This window comes from Mycteria americana, chromosome 2 (genome assembly GCF_035582795.1).
Source record: "Mycteria americana isolate JAX WOST 10 ecotype Jacksonville Zoo and Gardens chromosome 2, USCA_MyAme_1.0, whole genome shotgun sequence".
NCBI lineage: Eukaryota > Metazoa > Chordata > Aves > Ciconiiformes > Ciconiidae > Mycteria > Mycteria americana.
The window spans coordinates 153,275,662-153,299,321 of NC_134366.1; the positions used below are offsets into that span (position 1 = coordinate 153,275,662).

General features: G+C 35.6%; 1 protein-coding gene across 11 annotated transcripts in view; it reads left to right on the forward strand.

Moving 5' to 3' along the window:
* Positions 1–23,660, forward strand: part of RIMS2 (regulating synaptic membrane exocytosis 2) — a 495,218-nt gene that overhangs the window by 296,785 nt on the left and 174,773 nt on the right. For 6 of the 11 annotated variants that reach the window (XM_075495103.1, XM_075495092.1, XM_075495093.1 and 3 more), the window contains exons 17-18: positions 5,282–5,308; positions 13,173–13,241. In XM_075495103.1, coding sequence (XP_075351218.1) covers positions 5,282–5,308; positions 13,173–13,241 — 96 coding nt within the window. The remainder of the gene's footprint in view (positions 1–5,281; positions 5,309–13,172; positions 13,242–23,660) is intronic. The other 5 variants (XM_075495095.1, XM_075495096.1, XM_075495098.1 and 2 more) reach the window with 1 other exon arrangement.

Consider the following 23,660-nt stretch of genomic DNA (forward strand, 5'->3'; position numbering starts at 1 on the left):
TGTGAGAAATAACAAGAGAGAGATTTTTGAATTACAAGGTTGGTTGTTGTTTGTATAAATACACATCTACGTATCTAAGCTTTCTTATCTTCATGATTGCCAAGTTGCTATAAATACATATATTTGAAGACAATACTTAAATGCTGTTCTCCAAAGGTAGTTTAAAAGAACCACCTACACTTACTACTTACTTCTATTCTCTTTTTAATACCACTGAATTGTAGCGTTCCTGACGAAGAGCAGACTGTCAGCCCTGAAGACTGAACTCCTATATTTACAGATAGCCAGTAGCAAAGTTCAAGCTTCCCACAGAGTCCCATATGCCATTTTTTTAGGAACCAGGTTTCAGAGACAGTAGCTTAATTTCTACATATATTTATCTCTCAATATCTTTGAGTGGGCATTATGTTGTGGTACAGACTGTTCTAAACCAGCTGTCCACCTTCTCTTGCCCAGTCCTCTGATCCATACAATCCATCAACTTCCTAGTGATGAAGGATCATTATCATGCTTTTTCCATAGTATTTTTTGAAAGACATCTACTTAGAAACTGGAACCAATATAGAACATAGGATTATGACTTACTCAGTCTTTCAGCTAATTATATTTCAGATTTTCATAAACTGACTGGTTTTTATCCAATGAGTGTATTTTAAGCTTTTCTTATGTGAAATGTGAGGTAATGAGCAGGTCTATTTTACTTATCATGCTGAACTTTTGAAGTGATTTTTTAAATGGCTTTATTTTGACTAACATTTGACATAAAATCAGCCATACATTAAGGATTCCAGACAGCATTAACTAGAATTACAGACAAACTGAAGTTCTTTTTATAATGCCTCTGAAAAGAGACTGTAAACAGAAAATTAAAGATTATTTTAAAAAAGATTTGGGAATTTCTGTTGTTGGTTAGGCCACGGTATTATTGTTCCATCTCACATTAGGTAAGAGGCTTACTACAGATTACATTGAAAATTGAACGTGGTTTGAATGTTGTGTTCATAGTTGTTAGGATCAATGGGATGAAAGTTATTGTTAGTATTACTATTCATTGAGAACTGATACAGAAATCAAGCATGGTTTATACCATGGGACTGCAAATCAAAAATTACTGTCTCTCCATGTAGCCCAGAATACAGACATAACAGACATCAAATTTGATCTGAGACATTCTTATTCAATCTTTTACAGTTATGTCCATGTAATGTGTGCATTTGTGTGGTGTGAGCTGGTACTGTTTAGTTGATAAAGAATACTGGGTTATTGTGTATTTTGAAGAACAATTGTTTTTACTTCTATATTGACTCTGAATTTGTTTTAGAATCAGGTTTTGTTTTACTTCAAGTGTTTTAAGAATTTCCCAATTAGGATTACAATGTAACTGACACTAGTTTTCTAAGTCAGATTTTGCAGCTTTAAAACCAAGCTGTCTGAATTATTGATCTGCAGACTACAGAGAGTGGGTGTACAGTGTAGATAACAGCTAAATGCCAACACAAGGGAAGAAATGTGAAAGTAACAGTAAAACCAGACATTTTCAGGTCTCTAGTTACAGCATAGGTATATACAGCAGTGGAAGGACAGCTTTTAATTGCCATGAGAACGCACAATATGGTTTGAAAAAGAAAAGTGAAGTTTTATATTTTGAGCATCCTCAGTAAGGGAAAAGTAGTAAATCTATGTGAGATCAACTCTGCTGAAAACAAGGTCTAAGAGATTTTCGAAATGACAGTGTTTGGAAATCAACATATCGAAGTCCCAAATGGTGGATCAAATTGTATTTTTTCAAGAACTAAACACCAGAAAAATCGGTCAGGATCAAAATAATTGTAAATAAATAGACTGTGAAGTAGCTTTCTTTTAAAGGGAATTTGATTTTCATTACTTTTAGAATTAAAGTCATCGATGACTCCATTCACTGAGTTTCATGATTCTTAAGGCATATAAAAAAAATCTGGAGGGAGAGAAATTATAGTAATAAACTGTGGGGACAAAAATTGAGTATAGTTGTGTTCTACAAAAGTATCTGCATATAGTGTCCAAAAAACTATATATAACATTCCTTTCTGAATTTTATTTATTCTTTCAGATGGGAATAAAAAATGCTATAATGCATAAGCAAAGTGTTTTGAATCACATTAAAGTTGTTTTTGTCATCTTTTTTCAGCTTTGTACATTTTCCCACGTCAGACTATATTTTCTGGGGCAATGCTGAGACTTTAACATGATAAAATTTACTACACCTGACTAGAAAAACCGAACTGATAGACTGAATTCACAAATAAAGGACCCCATTGCTTATTAATTTTTGAAAAACATTTTTAGATGGACTTGTCACTGCTGGGTGCTGAGGGCTTTTTTGAAAGTTCTGTGGCTGTACCATGAAATCAAAGATGAGTTGAATGTTATAACTGTTAATTCAAGCCCTCTTTTCTGTTCTTTAAATGTTAAAATTTTCAAGTCTATATTGTAGAACATCAAGAGATACATTTGCTAGTACCAAAATCATTAATGATTAATAATAATTAATTACAATATATCTGAAACTTTACCCTGTGAAATCTGAGCCCCTACATTTCAACTCTCAGTCTTCCAATGAAAGCTATTGACTTCCTTGGAACTCTGTAGAGTCTTATTTTACTGCAGAATGAGGATCTTGCTGTCTCAGCAATTTCCTTTTAGTTTGTAGTGAATATGGTGAGTCACTAGGATAATTTTAAATCCATGTCACTGAATCTTACTTGAGGGAATTATAATAATGTTGTTCCCTAGTAGGTAAGTGAGTTGTACTTAATGGAAACATGCATCAGTGACTTTTTTTCAAATTATAATATGGAGCATTTTATGGTCAGTGGCACAGACTATGAATGATGAATATATTACAAGAATTTTACTCTAGAGAGCAAGAATAACACTTGTTTTTCTCTTTCATGCTTCTTCCTTAATTTTTCTCTTTCTTTTACGGAGCGCAGGCCTTGGGCATGTTATCTTTGTTTGCATGCATTGATGTTTTGTTTATAGAATATGGAGAGAGATACATATATACCAGTCTTGTATTTATTATACACATATTATTTATTATATTTATTGTACATCTATGGTTTATTAAATACTTTAATTAAAAGGTATTTAACATGATACAGGGGTGTCTGAAAAGGCCTTAAACTATCAAAATACTTTTATTTTTTGTAATAAAAGAAACTTATTTAAGATTAATTCTGTGCTATTTGAAAATTTTAAAATAAACTTTATTAAATTGCAATTAAACTACAAAAATACTTAAAATCCTGTTTTGAAGCAGTTTAAAGGAATTAGATTATTTATAATGCTGTTGCTCTGGTTACTTGATAGAATCATGTTATTAAACTACTCTTCTGTCATGTAAAGATGACAGAAAAGCAATGTTCTTTGTTGAAATAACTCAGTGAATAGGGTAAATTAACCTTGCTAGGCAGTCGGTAAATAGCAAGTCAGGTGACCTTTAAAAAGATTGTAAAAGATATGTCCATACAGTAGCTTCCTTGTCTGGCTAAAGGTAGTGTGTATTTTTTTTTAATTGTTGAAGAATAATAAACTATCATGTAACAGTGTGATGGTTCTGATGAAGTTTTCAGGTGGGTTTAATACTATTCTGACTTTTTGCTTTCTGTGTTGTAACCATACAGAAACAAACATGACTTCCTTAGTCCTCACTCCCATTATAATCTCAGTATTTTTATATTCTTGTGCTCTTCAAGAAGGTCTACCCTTTTACAGATCTTTCCAGAAGTTAAATTTGGAAAGTCCATTGTTTTTATTTATATAAATAATTTCTAGACTGTGTTAATTGATTTTTTTTAATTTTTTTTTTTTTTATGGTACTCTTGAACCTTTGTTGAGTTTCTGATGTTGCTGGAGTAAACTAGAAAACTTCCCCGTACTCCATTTTTCATAATTTTGTAGGCAAAGAAGACTCAGTTTTTCATGAAATTCATAACTGGAAGAGATTAGTACCAAGGAATACAAATATTACAGAAGTTATGCACTAAAGCTCACATATAAAAGTTTGTAAATTCTGCTGAAAAAAAACCCTGTTACTCACTTTGAAATGATATAGCCTAATGCAATTCTGGAGCTGGGCTGTAAAAAATAATTATGTTTATGAAGAAACCCAATTTGAAAATATAGAGAGTTAGAAATTGTAAGTAGTTGATGATTTAGTGATATGATCTACATATTAAAATAGTTAGTACCTGGATGTCAGAAAAAGAGTGAGTTGCCAGAAGGGACCTAGTCATCAAGTGAATTCTTAACAGCACTAGTTGGCAAGAAACTGAAATTTTCATTTTTCCTCTAACACTGTCATATCTTGTCATCTGAGGTGCATCATTTACCCATGGACTGTCACTCTTTAATAATATTTAAGATGATGTCTGTGAGCTGTTCAACTGTAAGGAATGAAAACATTCATAACGTCTTGCTAATGGCAAGATACTATTCATGTTATTCTGACTTCCTGGCTTCTTCGTATTACCTTATGGAAGTCACATTTACAAAATCTGCAAATGTGAAGTAACATTTCACATTTCCATAATTGCCCAGATGTTTGCATACTATTATATTGTCAAGTTTAGAAAAACTGGTACAGTTGTATGAAAAGCTAAAACACATAAACCAGCCAGACTTAAGGAATGCAAACAATAAATCCGATATTGCAAGTATTTAATCATTGTGCTCACATCAGGACTCTTAAATTCACTGGTAACAATGATATATAGGATAAGGTATTCGTGTATGTGCATATTTACCGAATCAAGACCTAGCTGGAGACAGAGGATTGACTGGAACATCACTTCTAAGTCTGTTAAGATTTATAGCTACATCTCAGGAAAGTTCTGCTAATAACTTCCTGCTGAGGTGCCAACAGCAGTGTGCAGTAACTTTAAGGATAGCAGCTCATATTGTATGCCTAGTTGAATGTACATTTTGCCCTTAAAATTTAAACACTTGCTTATAGTAAATGTGCAGTTGCATTTCAGAATCAGAAATGACTGTAATAGCTCTACTAGTCCTCTGTGTCTACTGAATACAAATGTTGACCCAGAAGTGATTGGCATTTTTGTGGTTTAATTTCTGCTAGCTGATTGAGTTTTATTGTTTTGAATGAATGTGGCCTACAATATCAAATTCTTCAGTCTCCAGAAGCAATTATAATTAAGTTTAAGGTTCTAACCATCCCTGTTACATGTATTGATTCATGTATTTTTCCTGACACTACTTCATTTCAATATTTGTTTTCCAGATAAAGGCTTATATTCATATAATTCAGGTAAATTTTCAGCATGCCTGAAATGCTTATTGCTTCCATATACATGCAAAATTTAATTTGATATTTTCTTGGTGTGCTTTTGCTACTATTGTGCAGATGCTAAATTGCTTAAACTTTCCTTGGCTTTTCTTGTCTGCTTTTCAGTCATAGGTCTTTTGTTGGCTTTCTTTCTCTATTCTTAACATCTCAGTATTGATATTGGAGCAGTATTCTAACACTATACTTGCTTTGCCTGCCTTTATTTTAGGTAGAGCTTTGGTAGGTAAACTGTAGTGAGCTTTATTAACTATACTAGGAAAATGCTATTTTGCTTAAGCTATATTAAAAGGAGCACTGGTGTATTGCAGCTGTTTGAGAACTAGTGTAAGTATTTTTAGAATACAGACATGGGGTAAGTGAAGTACTGGCAAAATCAGTATTTATACTGGTACACATTTTTACCGTTTCATATTGATTTAAATCCCCAGTTACAAATCCATTTGCTATATCTGAGAAGTTTGCCTTAATTAAATATAAATAAATTCATAATGTACAGTTTTTACAAGCTTAAATTTTGTAGTCCATTTCATGTGGGACTTTTTGCAGTTCCTGCAGTTTTAATTATGGGAATCTCTTTGAGAATTGGTTCATCTAATTATCTTTTAGTTACGTTTAAAAAATGAAACACACATTGTTAGGAAAATAGAACCAATACCATGGTGGAAAGAAACAAAAACCCCACAGGATGTTTATTGAGAGTAGTACTAATAAAACCCAGTTTCCGTTATGTCTACCTTTAGTCTCCCATGTTTCTTCTATTTCATTCTCTCCCGAAATAATCCCACATTCTCTCATTTTTTACGATATCTTCACCTGGGAAGAGACCATGTTTGCTGTGGCGATGTGCACTTGTGCATGTGTGGATTAGCCACAAATTTTAGCTTGATAATGTTTCTTTTTCATTAAGGGGTTCTGATTTGTATCTCTCTCTTCTATCCAGCAACTATTTTCAAAGACCTGTAGGAACTTAATTAAATTTGGTATTTATACCCCTCTGTCAATATAGATGAAATTGGTCAAGAACTTTAAAAAACCACTATTATGTGCAGGAGGATAAAGTGACAGATTGACATGGAGACAGCGGGACTGCGTGAGAAATCAGCTCACAATAAGAACCCTCAGGCACAGACTGGATGAATACGAGAGAGCAAATTCTTAAGACAGTTGTTGGGAGACTGATTTTAGGGTTGCTTTGATGTCAGCTTTGAACACAGAACAATTACAGGCAATGCTAAGTCACTTTAAGTAGTTGTGAAGGCCTTCTGTGAGCTTCAGGGAAAGAGCTCATAGGCATGCTTCACTACCCTTTGTTCCCCCAAGGAGTCCACAAAACCTTGTAAAAGCTTCCTGCATTGTAAGGGGCAGGATCCCCAGCTAGGGAGCTCGGTCTGCTTTCTTTTTCCTTTTTTTTCCCCCTAAGAAAAACAGATAATTCCTGAGCCATAAATCTGGCACTTCCTTCTGTATTTAAGCTGATTCACCTTAATTTTATTTCTAATTCTATCCCCTGTCCTAGTCAGTTCTGATAACTATATTGTTGGTCATATAGGCTTTAGTAGAATTTTGAACCTCATGTGTTGGTCTTCTCTTGAGGCCTGGTATCAGGAACATCAATGGGCAATATATGAAACACAAAGTATTATATCTTGCATTGTTTCCCCTGTGTATTAATAATAGAGTGGAGCACAGCTCTGTGCCAACTTCAGTTGTCATGTCGAAGTCAGAAGATCTTTCAGAACTCTGCACAGATTTAGGTTGCCTTGCAAAAAAGTATTTATGATTGCATATTGTTTCATTCATTTGGAAGAGTTCCAGTTATTTAGAATGTTGTTATGGAGACAAATGTGATTCTGTCAAAGTAGAATAGAATAGAATAGTTCAGTTGGAAGGGACCTAGAATTATCATCTAGTCCAGCTGCCTGACCACTTCAGGGCTGACCAAAAGTTAAAGCATGTTATTAACTGCATTGTCCAAATGCCTCTTAAACACTGACAGGCATGGGACATCCAAAGAAGATTCTCTAAAAATTTCTTCAGTGATTTCCATATTATTTTTATTCAGAAGTTCTTAAAGCTTTCCATGGCCACCAACACTGCAGCCCATGAAAAGTTAACAAAAAAATAAGTATTTGATTCATAAAATGGAATAAAACACCTCACTTTTTTCTTCACATTATTGCTAGCCATGAAGATGCAGAATGGAAGAAAACTAAGAATGGAAGAAACTCCTGTATTTTAAATTATTTTTCTGCCTAATAGAAAGTAAAAATTTAAATAGAAAAAATAGTAAAAATTTAAATAGAAAGTACTTTTTAAATGGAAAGTGAAAATAATGGGTCTAATGGTTTTTAAGTGGTGGGGTGTTTCCCCAATCCTGCAATGAAAGCTACAGTGCAAGTGCCATAAACTTCCAGTTCTAGTGTGTACATGCTCTTGCAGAGTTGTCGTGCTGGGTGGGATGGTAGCTTGTGCAGCAGTGGTAGGGAAGGAGTAGGTAGGTGTGGGAGGGAAGGAGGATGCTGATGGTTATTAAGTCCTGATGGGGAGGTTCTCCACTCTCCCCAAGGTAAGCTGTCCCTGGAAAAAAGTTTTATTGATAGTTTAAGGCTATTAAACCAAAACCTGCTAAAGTGAATGAGAATATATGTTTTGATTTCACTGGGGTTGGGGTTATGCTCAATTAAGGCATTTGTTATGTGGCTTACACTAGCTAATCATACAGCATGGGGTCTATTTTGCCTTCAGTCTGCATCTGTAATAACCATTAATCCTGGTGGAAGGCATTCAAAAGTCAATATTTACCATCTGTTACCACCCAGTTACAAGACAAAATTATAATAATATCCCTAAGAATGTTTCATTAATAACCTATATTCCTGTGCAATGGCAGTGAGAATTAATGCCATTCCTCGTGTTTAAAATCCATCAAAGAAAAAGTTAATAATATGCAAACCATTGGCACCAATGCATTTATTTGATGCACCCGGTGTCCCGGGTGTTACATGCTTAAACTTTTTACTGAATTTTGAATTTACGTTAAAATGGATTTAATCTTCTTGCTCTTGAAATAAGTACTATATTTTATAATGTATTTGTCAAACACTTTAAGATATTCATTAAAATACTAAATAACAGTTTCATTAGCAATATTCCTTTGGAATAATTGGTGAGAGGCTTCATTGTCACATTTCCCAGATAAAGTACGAATTGTTCTTTCTCTATTTTATGGTCAGTGGTTCAAATTACTTAGGTAATGAAGTGGTATTTTGAAAAGATGTGGCTAAGGTGGGACTGAAGCCTAAATCTTCACATTTACATTGTCAATAGCTTAAACAGAAAATTACCATCTCAAATTAATGTGTAGCAGATAAAATTACTCTTGCAAAAATTACAAAAAATATTAAACTAAGCTGCCAGCAATTATACTGGTATTTTGAGTACTCAGTTCAATAAAGGATTTTGACCTGTGCACTTTCTGGTCTGTTCCATTTCTGAAGTTAATGGAATACATTTTAAATAAATATAATCTGATTCCTTTGCAGAAGTTACATATTCCAAGCAGTACTTCTTGACATTACATATTTACTTGATGTGCTTTCCTTCCTTTGTCCTTCCTGAAAACATTGATTTCCAAAGATAAAACCAAGTAATTAATTCTGGTTTAAATTTCTTCTGACTTCTTAACCAGCATTTAAATTTACTTTTATAAGTAAATATGAATATTACTTAAACATGATTATTTTTCAGTTGGTTTAAGTCTGTTAGTAGTTAGAGTTGGCTTAAGGTAGCCTCAGCTTGAGATCGAGATAGAAAGATGATCTGATCTGAATGAGCTTTGTATCTCGTCTTACAGAAAAAGTTTTACATATTTAAGAGATGTCAGCTATTACAAAAGACTTTCCTCTTTGCAGTAGCAAAGGCAATTGGACAAAGCCTTGAAATCCGATTCTTTCCTTAACTACTCTTTCTCTACTCTCATACTTAGAGCAGGTCTCAATCCTGACCCATTCACTTTCCCCATGCCCTGGCTCTTCTCTGCAGCTTGGATGGGAGTGAATCATAGAATAGTTTGTGTTGGAAGGGACCTTTACAGGTCATCTAGTCCAACCCCCCCTGCAATGTGCAGGGACATCTTCAACTAGAGCAGGTTGCTCAGAGCCCTGCCCAACCTGACCTTGAATGTTTCCAGGGACGGGGCATCTGCCACCTCTCTGGGCAACCTGTGCCAGTGTTTCACTACCCTGATTGTAAAAAATTTTTTCATCCTATCTAGTCTGAATCTACCCCCTTTTCATTTAAAACCCTTTCCTCTTGTCCTATCACAACAGGCCCTGCTAAAAAGTCTGTCCCCATCTTTCTTATAAGCCCCCTTTAAGGCTTATAAGCCTTATAAGGGGGCTTATAAGGCTTATAAGCCCCCTTAAGTACTGGAAGGCTGCAATAAGGTCTCCCCGGAGCCTTCTCTTCTGCAGGCTGAACAACCCCAACTCTCTCAGCCTTTCCTCATAGGAGAGGTACTCCAGCCCTCTGACCATTTTTGTGGCCCTCCTCTGGACCCGCTCCAACAGGTCCATGTCTTCCCTGTGCTGAGGGCTCCAGAGCTGGATGCAGTACTCCAGGTGGGGAGTGAAGACAGAGGTCTGTATATGAAAAGAGAAAAGGGTCTCTAGATCCTGGAAGGTGATTTGGAGTTGAGGTATTAGGAGATTCTGGAAAAGGTGGATGCGGTTGAGGGGACAGAGAGAGACCCCTGTCTTTTATACCTGTGGTCCATTGAATCTTCTTAGTCTCTTTTTGTCTGCCAGATGTGTCCTGTGACTACTACAACATATAATTTTAGCTATGCACTGGGAAGTCTAGAGCCCACTGTGACAACAGCTGGCTATTTTCATCCTCAAAGATGCAAATCTTTTCTCTAGAATACAGAATATAATATTCTAAAAATATGTTAAAGCAGATGTACTTAGCTGTAAATATAAACATAAATAAAAAGCAACCTCAGTTGTAATTAATTAGATTCATTCATAAGGATGAATTAGATGATGAGTAAATGACATGCATTCATAGTTGATTCAGCCCTCTTATGTCTTTCCTGATACAAACCTTTCCAAGCATCCATGTGATGAGCATCAGCAAACTGTTCAGTTGCTCTCATCTTCCCATTCCACAATCCTCTCTCTCTGGTAGAGCCTGAGTGATGTTATTGGCATCTCTGCACAGCCACCACAGTCCCACTGCCAGATCAGTACCAGGGTTACCAGAAGCCAGAATCGCACTGCTCTGCACTCCTCTTGGGGGCTTCTGCCTTTTAGATCCCAGCCGGACTAGTAGGGCTCTCTTGCTTAGTGTTTCGTCAAAAATACTCTCCTTCTTATTTAATGACCTGGTTTTGAGTTAGCGGCTAAGGGGAATGGAGACTAATCCTTCTTGCTCACTGGCATGTATATCGCCACACCAGTAGAAGGCTCTGCTGAAAATGGCAGCAGGAACAGCATCACAGGTGGAATGGATGCTCTTTGGGAAGCAAGAGAGATTTTCATTGGGCCTCTGTGATATGATAATTAAGCAAATAATCAGATTGTATATTGTCCTTGTCAGACTTAATTGCTTTTAGAAATCCTGATTCTCAGAAAGTCCATTAGGAGGCTGAAAACTTTTCCTTCACTCCTGCCCTCATCTTGTAGGTTTTCTCGAGTGCTAATTGTGATCACCTGCTTGCTATTTCTTATTTTAGGGAAAGATTTTACTTCTTGTTTTTTCTTGAACTCAAAGACACTTTTCCCTCTCCCCATTGTAGCATGGTTATTTCTAAACTTTTGTAATAAATTGAACTGATATTTCTACCATGTAAGAATTGCAGAGTGTAGAAAACCAAAGCATGGCTTTCCTTGTACTAATTTCAATTTCCTATTTGTGAGGAAACCCCTTTTACTGCAATTAAATAACAATAATTAACATTGCTCTACTGGAATTGCATAATGTAATGGCAGGCTAGATTGTGTTTTCTAATAATTCACACATATCACACTTATACCATTTTCTAGTTGAATAATTTTTAACAGAGCAATTTTTATCCCAAAAGAAATAGTCTGCAGTCTAGTTTATAAATTCATACACCCACATCTTGATTGCTGCAATCACTTCTGACTTCTCATAAAAGGCACAGAAGTACTAGAAAACATACAAACAAATACAGCAGGAACAATCAGAAATACAGAACGGTTTGCATATGCAAAGGAACTAAACAATAATATTTCAGCTCAAAAAAAGAGATGACTGTGGAACAATACAGAATGCTGATTCATGTTTCTCAGAATACAAAAGCTTGGAGGGCATTGTCTGAAATAATGTAATAGAAATAAAGCAGAGGGAAGTCTATTTCACACAATGCAAAATTAAACTGCAGAACTTACTGACATAGCATATTATAGAGGCCAAGAGAATACTGTGACTCAAAAAGAAATTATATGAATTTGCGGAGAATGGGTTGATTAATGACTTATGGTAAACAGGATGGCTTAGGAGAAGTCTTGGTTGCCAGGACCCCTGCCTGCTGAAAGCTAGAAGTGTGCAACACAGAAAATTTTTTCCATACAGATCTTGTAAGCACACTCTTTCCACTGAAGAAGGACCTTCCGCTATCCCCTGGTGGGCAGACAGATGTTAGACAGCCTGACAAATGGCAGCAGTTCTTATGATTCAAATAATTTCTAAAATGTCTTTAAATTGAAAACTTTTTATTTTTGTCAAAAATCCTCTTAGCACTTGTTCTCCCAGTTTTCCGTTGGGAAAGGAGGGTAGGGATCCTTCTGTGCCAGTCACCTAGATAGAACATCAGTTCTGCTTTGTCCTGGGCTTCTTTGGGTTTACTCTCAGTTTTTACTGGTATTTTTGTGTGTGTGTTTTTCAGAATAAATCATCCTGTGGTAGGAGTAAAAAAATTTTGCACATGATTGAAGGTTTGGTGACAATTAGATTAAAGCTTCTACCTTCTAGTTACCTATTTATAGATGGTCAGAGAATTAGAACAGACACACCATCTTGCTGAAGAACAGGGATTTGCACATTTAAAACAAGTAAATGAATAATTATAATTCACATGCCAGTGCTTAATCCCAATGTCAGCAATCAAATGCTGTTTAAAAGATGCCACAGAAGACAGAATTAAAATTAAGCTAAACACAAACTGACATGTATATTTGTCCTACGTGACCTACATTTTGGCTCTAATTGTGGATGTGGAATCTGCTTTTGCCAACTAAGCTCTAGCTATTTTGACAGGTGTACTCTTATAGAGCATTTAATAGTTTGCTTCCTCTAAAGTATCACAGTGAGATTGTGTTTTTCAGGACACACTATATGTGTGAAGCTGCCTGTTCTCCTGATAATGCTTCCTAATACCCCAAAGAAAATATTACATCCATTTAATATTATTGCTATTATTAATTTTTCTGGAATTCAAAGACTTTGGGGAGGGCTGGTGCCTTGTATAGGAAAACTTGGAAGATGAACAATGTGATGCCAGTTTCTATATGGAATGAATACATATAGATATGAAGTATATGAAAATATGTCATAAAAGCAATGTTGTGGAGCTGTGTTTCAGCATTTCATTGTATATTACATTAAATATTTAGCTGAAAATAGTTGGTACACTAATACATTTGCAATAATATAACATTAATAATTTCGCTTATATGCTTATATAAATGCATCATTGTCTAGTATGAAATCCTTACATTTATTTATGTATTATTGGCTGAGGATAGTTTTAACTTAGAGGAAGATAAATGATACATTTCTGATTTTTTTTTTTTTTTGGCAGGGTCCAAAAGAATCAGTGACAGTGAAGTCTCTGATTATGACTGTGATGATGGAATTGGTGTTGTTTCAGGTATTACTGTCTAAATTTACTCTTCTATGTTCAGTAGAAATCTTTCTTATTTATAATTTATTATTATGAATTTTGTAATGTTTTTCTGGTGAAAAATAAGTGGAACCTAAGTGTGTATTTGTTCCAACAGACACAAAATAAGTATTATGGGTAATGCATATTTAACCACAAAAATTACCAACAGAGAGGAAAAATCGATGTTCGAATTTTCTTGTTGCTTTTATAAAATGATAAAAATAGCAAAAAAGTGTTTTTTTATTAAATTTGAAGAAGTGTATATTTGATTTTTTTTGACAGACATTTGGGTTTGACATACCCTTTAAAACTTCATGGTGGAATAATAACACTGCCAAAGGTCTGAAACCTGAACATTTAAGGCAGGACGGGAGATATCTTAACAGATAATCTGTTTTACTAAGAAGTATTGGAATTGGGAGTTTAATGAGTATTTGAGATAAAAGTTGTCATGTGAAAGAGTATTTCTCCTCCTCTTCTAAGAGAAAAGATAATACTGTAATTATAGCCAAAACCAATAATAAAATTAGAGAATCGTATGCTTTTGCTGACTACAACAGAGAATATATTTAGGATGCAGTCATGCCACCTTTAAACCAGTACTGATGGCTACTGGTACCAGCACAGAGTAGGCTGCACAGCTCAGTGTGTACTCCGTTACGCTACTGCTCTACTGATATTTTTAACCCACTCAGAGTAGTCTGTGTTAGACAGTTTTTGGTTCCCTTGGGTCAGGTCTAGCTAAAGTGTACATATACGGTGATTTGTGTACCTTACTCAGCAAAGGTGGAGCAGTATATGCTGCCTGGTCTATGCAACAACTGTAAGACAGTGATCAGCTGGTTGGTCAAAACATGTTCCTGCCACACAGCCACCTGTCAGCATATGCGCAGCTTTTGCACTGGGTATAGTGCGTGCTGCTGGCAGGCTAAGGAAGAGTATATAGGAAACAGGAGTCAGAGGAATACAGCTGGGCCTGGGGATAGAGGAAAAAAAGGAGGTAAAACAGGCAATCCGGGATATTGCAAGATGGGGTGCAGCCAAGTATTGATAAACATGCATAAACATTCAGATTTTTGTTAACCTCTGCTCAGAGGTTTTGCTCTACTCTAAGGTTCCAGCAGTTTTATCAGAGACTGAATGAACACTATGGATATAAGACCACTAAATTTTCTATCTTCCTTAAATAATTTATCTTCAAACAGTAATAGGCTCAGTTTTCAGATTATTACCTTAATTAGAAAGATATTTAGGAAAACTTACGGCATTTTTATATTCCTGCTCCCCTGTTTGCTTTACTACAGTCAGAAGACATGAAGGATATGTAGCCAGAGTGGTGTGAAGTATTGGCCCAGAGAGGCAGTGATCCTCAGAAGTCCCTTGTTCCTACTTACTGTGCTTTCAGTCTTCAGTTGGTTAGCTTTCTGTATGTGCTTAGTAGTCACTAAGGCTTTCATATTGCCTGTCCTCCCAAAGGGAAGGACTTTCTGTTGGTCAGTTAAATTAGAAATGTATCAACCTAACTTTGGAATTTAATAACAAAGGGAGGAGAAAAGGGGGTTTGCTGGATATATGTCTACAGTGCCCAGTATGGCACCATTTTGAAACTCAAATCTTTGTATTGTCCTGGAAGAAAGTACCGGGTTTTGCAGAAGTTTTACCAGGTGCTTGATCATCAGCGGGATTCTTGTGAAACACCTGGATTTACAATTTTATGATTTCATAAACTCCTCTTTTGACAACTTGTAAAATTATGGTCTTTACAGTTCAGTGAATGAGTCTACTTCCCTTACCTGAGTTTTTGATGTACGTTTAGTTCCTTTAGGATCTTTTAGCTTTTGGATTTCTGCTGACAATTCTACACCTTAGTTGCATTTTAATTTAGACTGGCTGTGTGGGTGGGAAAGTTTGATATTCTTTTGGTTTTGAAATATTTATTTATTGCCTTTCTTTTTTGTGCTGCTGTCACTATGTTTGCAAGTCTTTTGATTTATCCTTGTCTTGTTTTATCATCCACGTCCTTTTCTCGTTTAAGGTTCTTCTATTCATTTGCAGACTCATCACAATCTTGGTTTAAATATATGCTTTCTTTGCATGAAGCCATTTGTCTCTCTTTGTTTTCTTTCTTTCTTACTTACCCCAGTTCTTTCATTTTGTATTTTCAGGTTTTATTTAACATGACACTTCACTTTGCTTTTTTTCATTCTGCCATGTAAATACTGTATCACATCAAGTATGTTTGGTAACATCTGTCGGGTACTCTCAGTGATCCTTTCCATAAAATTAATGCTTATTCAAAGTATTGGACCTGCGAACTAAACTCCAGAAACCTTTAAGAAGAGCAAGAATTCTCTTTTGGTTCCTTTTTAATTTACTTTTATTCAAAACAGTGGACTAGATGACCTTTAAAGGTCCCTTCGAACTCAAACAATTCTGTGGTTCTATGATTCTGTGATTCTATGATTCTATGAAATCCATGGACCTTCCTTGATCTCATTATGTATTTATCTATAGTTCATTGAAAGATATATGCTGTCTGGCTTTGCCACGTTCCTGATCAAAGCTGAGATTTTCTCTTTCTCCACAACACCTTTTATATAGCTTCTCTGGTATTGGTCCCATAAGGTCAGTTGACTTCATCTTTGGATAAGCTGGTGATAGGTAGAAATCCAATAATGGAAGATCTTTCTTAATGTACATCTGTAAGCAAGATTGTGTTAGACCATATTTGCTGAATCAGAGGGAACTTTATAAGCTACAGTTCCTTGCATCATCATCTGTTTTTAATATATCTGCAGTTGTTCTTTGTCATTGCTGTGGTACTTTTGATCCACTAATTTAATTTCCTGATGATAAAATGCTTAAATTATGTCTATTTCCCATACTATTCTTTTCTTCAATTTTTACAAGAAGTTCAAACTTCTCTTGGAAAATTTATTCATAAAAGCTATCACTTCTGGTGGCTTGGATCTTATCCTGCTTAGACAAACTTAATAAACTTCAGTCTTATAAAAGAGAGTGTTGTTTCTGTCAACAGGAAAGGGTTTTAAGAAAATAATGATAAACCAATTGAAAACTTCAATGTCTTTTTTTCTGGCTATATGTGTATTCTACGCCAGCTACTGTCAGAAAGGGTTATAACATATTATGTATTTAAACAAGTATGCAAAAGTGATTTTTGACAAGATTTTAAAATAGTTCTCTTAATGTACAATATACATTCATTTCATCTTGGGATCAAAAACACTAGAACAGAATCTCTACTATATCTCATGTCTGCTGGATTTAATCTTGGCACAGATAGCAGAAGGAGAGGCACTAGCAGTTCTGTTTTTGTCTTTTAGATTAGATTGCTTGTACATAGCTTTCAAAACATTTAGAGCATTCATTTTGCTGTCCTGAACAAGAAACTTTGGCCCTCATAAAGTTGTCTGTCATCAGCAATTCTGTGTGGGAGCACATTAGCATCTTCACGTGTCCCTTAGAATGCTTTTATGTGCTTCTTGATAGAAGCAATACAGTATTTTTATATTAATTTTAGAAAAATTCCAGAGCACTTTACAAAGCACCGTTTAAATTATGATAATACTAAATACAATTCAATGAAAAGCAGGGTGGGTTTTTTTTCTTTCTATTGACCAAAGTTGAATGGGCATTACAGTTAAGAAAGTTCAATGAATATGTACTACAATTTCTAAATAGTTTTCTTCCCGGGTACTTCCTAATAGTGTATGTTGAACCTGCTGTTACCTACTGAGTATGACTTTAGGCACAGAGAGACATGTATTTCCAAGACTGTTTAATCGTAAAAAGTCTCACCTATCACTGCTGTAAGACTTAAATATTAAGTGAGATATTAATGTTTAAAATTCAATTCTACACCAATATCTCATATGCACTACATCATTTTATGAAACACTTGTAATCTGAGATATGTTTCAACAGATGAATCTTGGAAGAATGTAAGGCAGTGAATTCTGCATAAGCTGCATTGCAAGTCTCTGTAGAGAAGAGTTTTTCCAAGTAAAAGAGTGCAGTCTCCAGCTTTGAGAAGAAAAACATTTATAGTGATAAGTTTTTCTCATTATGCAAAAGATAGCAAGATGTTTCAGCAGCAAATAAGAATACAAATAAGATATTTATTCAGAGGATAGTTAGAGCCAAGTAGATTAGAAAAAACAGTAACAACCAGTAAAGAAATTTTTATTGAACTTACAAAAATGATTCTGTTTTTGAAGGAGAATGAACAGTAATTATTCATTTTTGCTTCACTTCTCAAAACACCTAAGGAGTCCTTTGTTCAAAAGAATTCTCTCACTGTTATGTTGCAGCCTTCCCCGCAGAGGAAACAAAAGTCTTTCTCTCTGCTTGCTGATAATGTGAACTGAATTTTTATACCTGGATCCTGTTGATGATTGCTGCTCAAAGCAGATACAGAACACACAAATACTTCGGTTACAGCTTGAAATCAACTGCCTATTGAAAGACATCTTACAGCATTAGTACATAGAGTGGATGACTTCTACCCCTACTAAAATAAAGGATTTCATTGTAGTTCACCAGCTAGCCCTAAATGGGAGTCTGTAGTGCCCCAAAAGACCAGTAAATACAGACATAAATATTGACAACCTTTTTTATTATATGTTGATAGCCATTCCCCTGCTCTAAAATCTGTTCTTTGTGGGTTCTTCCTTGAGTAAAAAATAGCTTAGTGTCTTTGTGTCTCGAAAATTCCCCCCAAAATTGGAAGTGAAATTCAAGCAATGTTAAAATAGACCTTATGCTGACCCCTTAGGTCAAAGGGGTCTTTAACTATTTTCCTTGCTTTTAAACAAATGAGGTGTATATTATTTACAACTTTATGCCTGCAGGTCTTAACACAGGAATTTTTATTATCATTCTTTAAGCTTTTCCTTGTATTTTTAGTTTCATTTTTAATGTATCAAAGGCAAAGTTTAGTAATACTTTTACTATTTTCAAAAAAATGTCTTTAGCATCATTTCCTCAGCTGACAAAACATCTTTCTTTTCAAACATCCAAATATACATGGATGAGTACTTAAATAAGAAGAAACATTATCTGTATAGTAACTGTGTTTTTTCTAAGCTTTGTATGTCATACTGGGTGTAGGGACAGCACTGAAAACTCAGCAAGCTCTGGTTTATTACTGTGTGGGAATGCCCTTCATACACATTAATGATAAAAAGAATTGTCTCAAGTGTAATGGGCCCATACATACCATTAGTGCAGTAGAGCTAAAAACACCTCTTGAGGAACTGAGTTACTATGCAGCAAGTAACCAATTGTTCCTACTGTAATGTTTTCTGGTTCCTTTCACTATATATTCATGCTTCCAATATTTGTAGAATAATATTTTGATGCAAAAAAAAATCCCCAAACCCATGCATAATGTATCTTCAATTTATAAAGTATTCATATATTAATAATTACATTTATTTGATCGGTTACTGTCAGCACTTTTTCAGAGGACATCCAAATTCTGCATTTAGATGTTCAAATCACCATAGAAGCTGAGCACATTTGTATAAAAGAACTGAACTGTCTCCAAAGTCCCCATGTGAGATCTTGGTATGTTAAGCATTTCTGGCAATTTGATTATATAATTGTTTTTAATTAGTGCCTGTTCTAAGCACAACCACAGTGAGCGTTAAAAATTAAATATCTGATAAAGAGAAAGCTTGACGCCTCAATCAAGTACAGATGTTAAAGTGGAGAAAACGCCACTTAGCATCAGTGTCTGAAACAAGTCAATTATTTTTCCTATGATGAATGGCAATTCTAATATTGCTTTTCTAGAACAATTCTCATACAAAGAGTTTCTCTCAAGTCAATCAAGCAGCAAGACATCTAAATTAAAAGTTTCATTAGTGCTTTTCAGTTGGGTTTTTTTTAGGGTTATTTTAGTGCTGTTGATGTGAACCTCATATTTGGAGGTTTGTGATTTTCTGTAATTTTATGCCTGAAAGCTGAAGAATTTGATAACAATTCATTAATATTAGTATTTACTGAACATGTGCCCTGCATAACATAATATTAGCACAGTACAGCCATACCGTGTGGATGAATACTTTAAGTCAAATGTATTAATATTCTCTCTTAAAACAGATAAAATTAAAACTTCAGCTCAGAGGAACCTATATTTATTGTGCCTTGTAAAATCCCTCATTTGACGTGTATCATTGTTTTTAATGAAACCCTCCCCTGAAGAGAAGGTGGTGGCCTTGCAGATATCTTTGTCATGTGCCCATCTTTTAAGTGTCCGCAGCTCACAGTTGTTTATCGCTGATTATCTCTATACTGATTATCAGGTTCTGTGTGCTCTGTACATTGATTTAAGAGGCTTGACATAGTTATAGAGCCTTTGATTCTATGGTAATGACTTAATATTTATAGCTGCAAGCAGATTCCAATGTTTATCCTATTTTTACTACTGCTATAAATAACTATCTCCTTTGCTCAACAGCAGCTCCTTGGTCAAGTTGCACTTATGACCCATTTTTTCTGTCTATAATTTCTTTCTGCCAGAAAATATTTTTACTTTTTTTCTTTCTCTAACCTTATTTCCAGGACATGGAATATTTTTGAAATTGGAAGTTAATTCATACCTTTTTCAATCCAGAATGTCATCATAATTTTTGGAATGTCACCTGTCTTGAGAGAGACATGAATGTTTCAACTCCTGGGCAAGCAAAGACAGTCATGTTCCAGAGAGAATTAAGTTCTCAAGTTAGGAGTACCAAAGTTACCACTTCATAGCCCATGGTCAATGAATCATCACTAGCAGCTTTAAAGTCTGTTTGGGGTTTAGAAGAACTCCAGCGTTGATTGCTAAACATACGTATTACAGTGTTGGCTGCTTCTGGGGTGTGCGGATTGGTGCTAGGCATGTTAAGCCTCCCACGTAAGCTTTGCGTAACTGTCATCTTTCTGAAGCTTTGTAACTGAGACGCTGGCCCGTTGCTCTTTCTGCATCTCTTGTGGCTGCAGGGTAATCATAGATTGCTTGTCTTTCCTCTGAAGCTCGTGTCAATGAAAGGCACAAATTTCCCATGTACAGAAGTATTTTATTTGATGAATAGTAATTGCAACAAAAGCCATTGAAATTTGATGAAAGAATAAACAAGTAAAAGATGATTGAATCTACTGTTTTGGTATTGGCAGAGTCTCAATATACTTCATTTTATGAAGTTCATTCTTAAACAATTTCTTAGGTACTTTTTATATTCCTGCCATATCGCACTGTATCCAAGGTGGTTTCTTATACTTTCTAAATTTTGGGTTGAAATCCCATACCAGTTGAAGTCTCAAGGTAGAGTCTAGTATGTGCCATCTTTTTCATCTGGTTTCAGATGGAGAAAAAAAATCACTGCATAGGTGGCATAAAGACATGGTGGATCCCACTGGCTGGGCACACGTGCTGTTTCTGTGATTCAAGCACAGACAACTATTTCATTCTGGAACAGTAGTGGTCATGCTAAAAGGGAAAAGATATAATTAACTATACTTTCCTTTTAACTATACCATTCTGATCTTGAGGTTCAGAAAGTAAAATAAATATTACACTGGCCCTGAAGCTTGGAAATCTGCATTTAATGTAAAAATAAAACAGTAAATAAAACAATAAACCAATGACATTTTTAATAAAAAACTAATACTTAAAAAAATTTCTCCAGTATTATAAATAAGGAAAGCTTGTTTTTAAATAATTTAAAGACTCGAAGACCAATGAATCTTTAAACTGTGATATACTGGGACCAAGTGCCTTCAAGACAGATACTGTAACTCCGAACTATTTGATCTGCCAAAGCTTGCATTAGGCAGACTTGGTTAAGTCCAAAACTCATCAAGAAACTTGTCAAGCTCTTACCTTTTGGATCTGAAAATTTTGTACATGATTATACTTTTTCCTCTGAATGTATTTCTCAGAACTGGCATAGTCTGAGTGACTAGTCAGCTAGCTCCTACATAAGCCTAGCAGTTTTTTTAGGTTCCCAGGAAATGAAAAAACAGTTTTCACCTTATCCCTATTAAATTATTTTAAAAATACTCTAAGGTACATTATGTCAGGAGAAAATGCAGGGCTTTGGATCCTGAGTGGATGGAAGCATCCTCCTTGCATCCTTGATTTTGGGAACTAAGTTCAAAACATGACATCTTCTGTGAGCTGTATCTGCATGGCTGTGTTAATAACATGTAGGTTTTTAGATCATTTTTCTGAAATACCCGATTTTCCTCATGCATTCATACAGTTTAAATATTTTCCTTTACAGCTTAGATTTTGTTCTGGCTGTAAAGTTTTGGAATGGTAATAACTGTACTCAAGAAACCTGAGAACCTTACTGGATCTATCCCTAAACTCCTTTCCACATTAAACACATGTTAATATTTTCTGGTATTTCAACTTTATAGAATGGACATTTTTATTGAATAAAAGTATTAAATTATACAGATGTTCACAGAAAGTTGTGTTCTTTGAAAATCTGATATGGTTATGGTTATTTTCAGTATGAGATAGCATTCTATGTTGCTTTGACTCCTAGCTAGTGAAAATACATAGTGTGAAATAAGGCAGAGAGCTACATTAATTCTACAAAACTGAAGGATGACTTTGGAATTAACTCATGTTAGTGGGTTGCCCTACTGAAACTGCTACTTTTCAATGTGTGACCTGTTGGCAAAAGAGAAGTTTATAAATATAGTAGGTTTTGAGTTAATTATAAATTTCAAAGTTTATTTTCTGGCAACAAAGCATAGAGAATATTAATCTGTTTCTTTGAATGGAGCTTAACATGTCTAGTTTTGTTGATGCAAAATTATTAGGAGTGCTGATTGTTTCTGCCTTTTGAAATTGTTATAAGGAAGCACTACCAGTGTTAGTTACCAGAAAGCATTGCATGTCTGCTTCCAATTTAATGTAAAACATTTTTTTATCAGGATTATACTTGACAACTTAATTAGATAGTCATATATTTTGATTTATTGCAAAAGTAATGTGCAAGTGGTCAACTACAATAACAAGTTAGAGCTGGAGGAGGCTTTTTGTTTCAAAGTAATTAATTGGTTTATGTATACAGATTTAATAAATTTAATTATTTTGATATACTAGTTCTCACTTCTAGGAAATTTTTAGACAGAGTAGGTTTTTGTTTGTGTTTTGTTAATTGAATTCCTTGCCCTTCACTATGCTCATTCAGGTAGAATACCTTATGCTATAGCTCATTCCCCTTGTACTTTGGTGTCTGTACATACCAAATATTGTAGAAAACTGCTGATTTAAAGGTCAGATTTTTTTTTTAAAGGATTTTCCCATTTCTTCATATTACTGCTCTTCAGTATGTTTTTCATCTCCAAATGCTGCAAATGCTCCCTGTGTATGCAGAATAATAAGAACCATCTCTACGGTTTTTATATCTATAGATATGGATTATTAGGATAATAATAGACAGCATTCTGTCATGTGTACTTGTACAGTAAATCATGTTTTTTATTTCATTATATATAAGTTCATAATAACTTGCTATTCACTTATGTGTGTGGTGGGTTGACCCTGGCTGGATGCCAGGTGCCCACCAAAGCCACTCTATCACTCCCGTCCTCAGCTGGACAGAGGAGAGAAAATATATCAAAAGGCTCGCGGGTCGAGACAAGGACAGGGAGAGATCATTCACCAATTACCGTAATGGGCAAAACAGACTCAACTTGGGGAAATTAGTTTAATTTATTACCAATCAAATCAGAGTAAGGTAATGAGAAATAAAACCAAATCTTCCTCCTGGGCTCAACTTCACTCCCGATTTCTCCACTTCCTCCCCCCAGCAGCGCAGGGGGACGGGGAATGGGGGTTGTGGTCAGTTCATCACAGGTTGTCTCTGCCGCTCCTTCCTCTTCATGGGGAGGACTCCTCACACTCTGCCCCTGCTCCAGCGTGGGGTCCCTCCCACAGGGGACAGTTCTTCATGAACTGCTCCAGTGTGGATCCTTTCCATGGGCTGCAGTCCTTCAGGAACAGACTGCTCCAGCGTGGGTCCCCCACGGGGCCACAGGTCCTGCCAGCAAACCTGCTCCAGCGTGGGCTCCTCTCTCCATGGGTGTACAGGTCCTGCCAGGAGCCTGCTCCAGCGTGGGCTTCCCTCGGGGTCACAGCCTCTTTTGGGCACCCATGTGCTCTGGCGTGGGGTCCTCCATGGGCTGCAGGTGGATATCTGCTCCACCATTAACCTCCATGGGCTGCAGGGGACAGCCTGCCTCACCATGGTCTGCACCAGGGGCTGCAGGGGAATCTCTGCTCCGGCACCTGGAGCACCTCCTCCCATCCTTCTTCACTGACCTGGGTGTCTGCAGGGCTGTTTCTCTCACATATTCTCACTCCTCTCTCTGGCTGCA